At 42.0% G+C, this 7,895-nt stretch overlaps 1 protein-coding gene across 1 annotated transcript; it reads right to left on the reverse strand.

Annotated features, from left to right (window-relative positions):
* Nucleotides 1–5,873: 5,873 nt before the first annotated feature.
* On the reverse strand, nt 5,874–6,939 carry LOC113597574 (centromere protein V-like protein 3). Its single transcript, XM_027054110.2, has one exon. The coding sequence runs from the start codon at nt 6,806–6,808 to the stop codon at nt 6,020–6,022; it is 789 nt and encodes a 262-aa protein (XP_026909911.1). The 5' UTR covers nt 6,809–6,939; the 3' UTR covers nt 5,874–6,019.
* Nucleotides 6,940–7,895: the final 956 nt, after the last annotated feature.

The following is a 7,895-nucleotide window of genomic DNA, read 5'->3' on the forward strand; positions in this document are numbered from 1 at the left end:
TATAAATATGGTAGATTTAATGGATTTTATTTATTCATGTTTAAACAGGTTAATATATGGGCATAGCAGCATGTACAGTGAATGTTTAATAATTCTCAAAAACACTGGCTAGTTCATCAGAGAAATGCAAATCAAAGCCACAATGAGATATTAAGCTATGCCTGTCAGAATGGCTAAAATGAAAAAGGCAAGAAATAACAAGTACTTGTGAGGATGTGAAGAAAAAGGAGCACTCATACACTGTTGGAAACGTATATCAGTAAAGTCACTGTGGAAAACAGTACGGAGGTTCCTCAAAAAATTAAAAATAGAAATACCATATGATCCAATAATTTCACTACTGGGTATTAGAAAACAAAATAAAACAAAAACACTAATTCAGAAAGATACAAGCACCACTATGTTTATTGCAGCATTATTTACAATAGCCTAGAAATTGAAGCAACCTAAAAGTCCATCAAGAGACAAATGGATAAGGGAGATGTAGGGTGGGTATACAATGGAATATTACACAGCCATAAAAGGGATGAGATTGTGCCATTTGCAACAACATAGGTGGACCTAGACGGCACTATGCTAAGTGAAATAAGTCAGACTGAAAAAGACAAATAGCCTATGATTTCACTTATATATGGAATCTAAAAAAACAAATGAACAAATAAAAAGCATAATCAGACCTATAAATATAGAGAACAAACTGATGGTTGCCAAAGAAAAGAGGGTAGGGGATGGGCAAAATGGGTGAAGGGGAGAGAGAGATACAGGCTTCTAGTTATGGAATGAATAAGTCACAGAAATAAAAAGGCACAGCATAAATAATATAGTCAGGGATATTGTAATAGCGTTGTGGTGACCATAGCATTATATATAAACTTGTCAAATCACTATGTTGTACACCTGAAACTAATATGACATTGCATGTCAACTATACTCAAATAAAAAAAAAGAAAGAAAGAAAATATGCAACAAAGAACCTTTTGGAGGTAATGAGTATATCAATTACCTTGATTGTGGTAAAGGTTTTACGGATGTACACATATGTCCAAATTCATCAAATTATATACATTAAATATGTGCAGTTTTTGTTTATCAATTATACTTTAGTAAAGCTTTTTAACAAAAATAAAGTATGTGGAGATGTTTTATACTGGCTGCTTTGTAGTGATGGGATAATAATTTTTTCTTGCAACTTTATACTTTTCTGTTTTTCCTTACATTGTATATTGGTTATTTTTGAAATCAGAAATATGGCTTTTCTCTGTGTAAAAACAAAAACAAAAATAAAACATTGGTTAGTTGTTTCTTCACTCCTTTTTATTCAAATGATACATACATTTTTCTGAAAATTTTTTGCCATGGGCAAGAAATATCTGTATTTTAAGTTATATACTTTATAAAGTCTGAATTTTTATCAAAATTCAATAGTAGTTTTATTTCAGTGCTTGGCACATCGTGGGTGCTCTACATGTATAGATACTTACTGAATATTGATAGATCAGATACTGTACTGAGAATTTGGGGTTCAGAAAGAATTGAATAGGGTCCTTACCTTCAAAATGCTTATAGAAACAAGCAAATACAATTTATGATCTGATATTGAGGCCAGACTAGAAGTCTGTTCCCCATGTGCATCAAACTCTCTCTGACTTCCAAGACCTCATATATATTATTCTCTTTCTCTGGGAAATTCTAGTTCCACTTTCCACCTGACCAACTCCTATTTATTTGTTACGTCTCATATGGAAAGTCTCTTCCTTTGAAAGGCTATGGCTTGCCCTCATCTTGATATGTATTATCACGATGTTTTGAATTCCCGCATCACTGTGAGAACCTACTGCAGTTTGTTGAAGTTTATTGTTTGGTTGTCTGTCTCCACCGTGAACTCCACAAAGACTAAGACCAGGTGTATATTGCAGGATCTATTTCAGGATTTGGCATACTAATGGGAGGCAGTGTGGTGGCTGGAGGTCTCAGTTCATAGGATGATAAAAAGCAAAAATAATGCATCCATTAAAGCTGGATGAAAAGACACAGTTGAAGACCTGAAATTTACTGACGGAGGTTCTTTTCTTAACATATTAACTAGTGCAAGATTTTATTCAGTGAGAAAAGGGAAATGGGAAATAAAATCTGGGGGCAATGATTTTATGAAAGATTTCCTATTTCAGGACAAGAGCCACATAGAAAGAGACAGGCCTTCTTTTTCTGCTTGATACTGTTCTTTCTGGAACTCTTATTGTAGAGAAAAGCATTCCAACTACTGGGGTTCTTTCCCAGAGACTCTGGGGAGGAAAGCATCACCCATCCCCTTTGAATTTCTCAAGTGTTACAGTAAAATTATCCAATAATGTGATGTTACTTACAATGTCCACCAGAGGGTGATGTGCTACTGCTGGTACCACCTTTTATAGCATGGCCTGTGAGGACTAACTTTACTTATAATCTATCATTTTAAGAATACCATATAAATAAAAGAAGCCCTTTCTGTAGATGTGAAGACATAGAGGAAAAGATGGAAATGGCACCCATCCTGCCCCCATTCCCTAGAATGGACTAGATTCCCTGGGGTCTTGGAATGCTTTCCCTACCACCTGATGTGTGACTAACATGGCACAGAGTTCATGGTTTCTCCTGAAATGTAGCTGGTCTCTCTCTCTCTTTAAAAAAAAAATTTTTAATGTTTCTTATTTTGAGGGGGGGGAGGGGCAGAGAGAGAGAGGGAGACATAGAATCTGAAGCAGGCTCCAGGCTCTTAGATGTCAGCACAGAGCCCCACGAAGGGCTTGAACTCAGGAACCGCGAGATAATGGCCTGAATGGAAGTTGGACACTTATCGAACCGGGCCACCCAGGCTCCCCTACCTGGTCTCTTTATGTTCCTTTATATCTCATCCTAGAAATAGGACAAGATTAGGAAGGAGAATTATTAACATGGAAATTTTAGAGATGAGGACCCTGAAACTAAAGCCCAGAGAAAATCATTAACTGGTCCAAGAGCAGTGGCCTTTTTTCTGTGCTCCCTCAGCACCTTGTTCTTGTTCTAGCTACAGTCTGTTTTAAGCTTGTGGTTATTTGTCTCTCTCATCCACCAGACAGAAATGATAGGGGCCTAGGCACTGAATTTTGTTCACTGCTCTATTCTAGCATGGAGAGCAGTGCTGGGCACCCAGTAGGCATAAAATGGGGTAAAGCTGGAGAGAAAATTGGGTCTGAGGTGGGGTAGGATGAGGTTCCATCTAGGGTGATTCCCCTGTTAACAGCATATATGGATGAAGACAGGAACATGTTTATGAGGACCGAGAAGTGGATATTGTCTGATGGATCCATTAAAAGGGAATAGAACATCCTGTAGACTTGTGGCTTACTAATCCTTTTACCCCATTACTGGAATCTTCTGACTCTCACTTTAAGTAGCCAAAAAATGGCACCTGAGAGAGTGCACATGGAAGTGTCTTAATCCTAGAGCTGGATACAATTATGACCATTGATTCTGTTTATCAGTGTCCTGATCTGATAAGGGCAATAACCACAGCAAGTTCTTGTTGTGTGCTTGCTACGTGTCAGTCACTGTGCCAGATTATATTTATGACTTCATTCAGTCTTCACAGTGAAGGAGACTGTGGGTTTTTACAGATTTTACAAAGCCAGACAGCAGTAAGTAGAAGAGTTGGCATTTCAGCCCAGGCCCAAATGCCCAGTCCTCGCACTTTCCTTGAAGTAAGAGATGCCTAAAGCATGGCACACGGACCATGGTCAGTGTCCACGATAACTTTCATGATGCATAGACAAACATTTAATATACAGCTTGAAAGTGTATTATATTTTTTGTGCAACGGGGGAAAAATCTAATACATAAAGCAACATTAAAGCCTTCTTTGGAAGTAGGGGAAAAAGACACTGACATCACACAACCTGTGCCAAAACCCCCTAAAGATTCCCTTAAACACCTCTCTCCTTTCCCCAGCATTCCTCATTGGTTCTAAGCTGCCAATTGATTCTCTTCCTCTCCAAATCTCCATCCTCAGATATCTGGGAGATATACTTTCCCCCAACAGCTTGTCCATCCTCAAGTTCTAGCACTGTCTCCCATCCCTTTTCACCACACAACTGTCCCCTACCTGCATTCTCAAACACTGAAGGCAGCCTAGGATCCATAAATGGTATGCAGGTTAATAATGCTCTCTGAAACTCTTGAACATGAGTTTTTAACAGATCAAACTCATGATTTGTACATAGCATAGAGAAGCAGAAAAGTCAATATTCACTTTGAAAGAGAAGTCACTCTTAGAAAGAAAGCTATACATACATGAGTTCATTTGTACAGAAACACTGACGTGGTAGAAGCATGAAGTCTTGAGTCATTTTTTCCTCTCTGGATCTCATCCATGCAATGGAATATCATATAGGTGTAACTCTAGGTGCAATTATTTTCTGACCACCAAGATGACCGAATCTCCTGGGGGGCATATATGTATGTTCATTGTCTCTCTCCCTCTATTCTTTTTCTACCTCAACCCAACCTCTAGATGGTAAAGGGCTGGACCAAGCTATTCCAAATAACAAAGGAGGAGCTTCAGGAATAGAGGTACATGTTAGGAAAACCAGGTCATAAATTCTCTTCCGCCAGTCTGGGGTGGGGGAATGATGGTAAATGGGAGGTAAGGATTGAAGGATGATAGCTTCTCTGTGTGATGGCTGTCACGTTATTTGAAAAATACATGGAAACAAATACCTACTTAGTTCATTTTTAATTTGTTGATAGATATGTCAAGTTAAACAATTCAATGCATATTGTATGCACTTGTACAGAAGAGACAGACAGCAAGAGAGATGGAAAGAGCTCCAGGCCTTTTATCCAAGTCAGAGAACACTGAGAATATTTATTTGTACTTTACTCCTTCAAAATATTGTTATTATAGTGAAAAGTTGGGAAAAAAGGTAACCATCCATCAGAACCAACCATCCATCCATCCATCCATCCATCCATCAGAAAACAGGTAATCAATCCATCCATCAGGTTGGTTAAATGAGTTATGTAAGATCTACATTTTTTAATTCTATGAAGCTATTAAATGATGGTTTTTGTACATATCATTTAACAGGAAAAGACCCTCACCACCTATTGTCTGATAAAAATCTCAGGTATAAAGAAATTACATATAAATTAATGCTGATTGTAATGTACAACATAGAAATAGATACTTTTCAGTTATTAGGTACTCATTTCTGAACACTTTATCTGAATACTTAACACATATTCAAGATAGGAATTTCAAAACATCAAAGAGGGTGTACATACAGTCCACAGATACCTTTTCTCATTCTTGTCTCCCCATTCCCCTTCCCAGAGGCAGTTTCTAAAACAAAACCAAGCAAAATGGCAACATCATTTGAAAACATAGGTGCAATGAGGTATGTAACACTAATGAACCTTAAACCTACTATATACAAATACATTAAATAAACACTGTGACCGAAAATAACGCACATCTCTAAGTAGCGAAAACGTGAGTGCGTACCTAACACACACACGCACACAGATAATCAACAGAAAACGTCCTCGTAAAGGTCTACAAAAGTGTTTAGATATAGTGAGTGGTCTTACATGCCAGATGCGACCATTAAAAACAATCTTGCTCACAATAGCACCATAACGGTACAGTACATATGAATAATCTGAAAATGATCTGTGAAAACTGTAGGAAGAATAATACAACTGAGTGTTATGCAAGGCGACCTGCAAAGGTAGAGACACTGCTTGCTGACGGGATTGGAAGACTAGGGCTGTTCACAGACACATGTGTGCTCAGTTTTTTTATTATAAGCAAGTCCGTTGAAACACACTGAGAGGGAAGGGGTGGAAGCTTGGCGCGACATCACGGGTTCCCCAGTCCAGAAACCGACCTCTTTCATACAGTAATTCCTTCACAAGCACTGAGGTGGCCCCCTCGAAGGACACCGGGCACGTTTCAGGCGGGTGGCGGCCCCAGTCACTGCTCCTCTTCAGGAGAGGCAGGGGCTCACTCGGGAGACGCGTTCTGGATGGCCTTGAGCTCCTTCGTGGCCTCCTCCCCCCAGTTGCCACCGTCGACCTCCTCGATGACCACACTGCGCACGGTGCCCGCGTCCAGGCAGTGCGGGGCGACGCCGTAAACCCCGGGGTCAGAGACAGACGCGTGGAAACTCTGCACCCCGCACCTGCTGCAGAAGCTGTGCAGCGCCGGGTGCGTGTGGGATCGGTACGTGACGATGCTCTCGGCGCCCAGCAGGAGAGTGAAGCGCGAGGCCGGGACGAGGAAGTGCCGGTGCTGCTTCTTCCTGCACAGCCTGCAGCTGCAATCCACCACGCGCAGGTCTGCGGGGGCCCAGACGGCGAAGCGGACCGCGCCGCAGTGGCAGCCGCCGGTGTGGTACACCAGGCCCGGGTACTCGAAGGTGTCCAGCAGGAACTTGGCGGCGCCCTCGCAGCTGAGGCCCCGCCGCTTCCTGAACGTCTCCCAGCGCTCCCGCTGAGCGCCCAGGTCCATCTCGCCCGGGGACGCGGCAGGCGCCGGCGGCTTCGGGGCTGGTAGCGGGCCTCTGGAGGCTGCTTCCCGGGCTCGCCGCCACCAGCGCTTCCGCCGCAACCTTGCGGAATCCCGCCGGGCGGCCGCCGGCTTCCTCCCCGCCGCGTGGCTCCCCACGCGGACTTGGAAAGGGGGGCGCCGCGCGCCCTTGACCGCGATGGCTGCGCAGGCTGCGGCGGGATCCCCGGGCCGTTTTTGCCCCTGCAGCTGCTGGGTGTTTGCGCCGTTTCTCACTCTGCCCATGGCGCCTGCAGCCTTTCAAGTGCGTGCCCACTGCCCCTCGTTTCCTAGTAAGTTACCGAGCAGCCTCATTGCATCAGCCTGATTGGCCACTTGTTGAATATGATGTAGAGACCCTTCCTTTGACCCTATCAAAACAGCCTTTACTGGCCTGAAATTCTGGCTGAGCCTATCAGCTCCCTCTTCTCCTAAGTATTATTTTCTATTGTTCATTCCAATCAGAAGCCTACCCTTAAAATATTGAAACACTGGAAATGCTGCAGACCTTTTATCTAGCATGCATGTGGAAGCAGGCAGAACAATTTATAAAAAGCACTGTTCATCTAGTGTAGAAGAGACAAACTGAAACATAGACAAAGTGTGTAGTGTGTAATTGTACTAATAAAAATGATGACCTACAGTACTATGTTACAACACACCAGTGGACCCAAAGAAAGAAACTGTATGTTACTTCAATACAGGACAAGAAGGTCACTTGTGTAAGTGACATTTAAGAATAAGAGGTAAAAGAAGAAAAAATACATTAATTAGTCCATCTATACCAAGAAAAATTAACAGCTCTGACAAGCATGCATGTGAAGCTGCAACTTTGTTCTTTGGAGATTGATGTGATCATTTCGCCTGGCCAGAGGAGAGACCCCACAAAATGAGCATGGATCTTCTTATCTGAGGTGTATTCAGCACCTGAGAAAACAGTGAGAAATCTTCCAAAAAGCGCTTCCTGAATTAGGTAGTGACAGCTACACACACTGGCTACAAGCAGAGGTCTATCCATAGCTTAGGCTCAATAATTCTTAACATTTTGTCATATATATCTACATTCATGCATGTGTGTATATATTTTCTGAAAAACATTTTTAAGTCATATATACACATCAATGCCACTTCATCTCTCAGTATTTCAGCACTCATGTCCTGGGAATAAAGGCTGTGACAATAATTAAGGGAAAACCTCACTGAAGTGGGCTGGGGATGCTGGAAGGGGAGGCTGGTAGGAAAATGCTACCATTCAGTGCCAATTATAGGAAGAATTGTCAATTACAGACCCCTAACAGAAGCATCTCAATAGGAAAGAATGGTCAAATGCAGG

Source organism: Acinonyx jubatus, chromosome X, assembly GCF_027475565.1.
Source record: "Acinonyx jubatus isolate Ajub_Pintada_27869175 chromosome X, VMU_Ajub_asm_v1.0, whole genome shotgun sequence".
NCBI classification, from domain to species: Eukaryota; Metazoa; Chordata; class Mammalia; order Carnivora; family Felidae; genus Acinonyx; species Acinonyx jubatus.

Coding starts and splice junctions, on each gene's coding strand:
- LOC113597574 (XM_027054110.2), bottom strand. CDS start 6,808: ATGGGCAGAGTGAGAAACGGCGCAAACACCCAGCAGCTGCAGGGGCAA.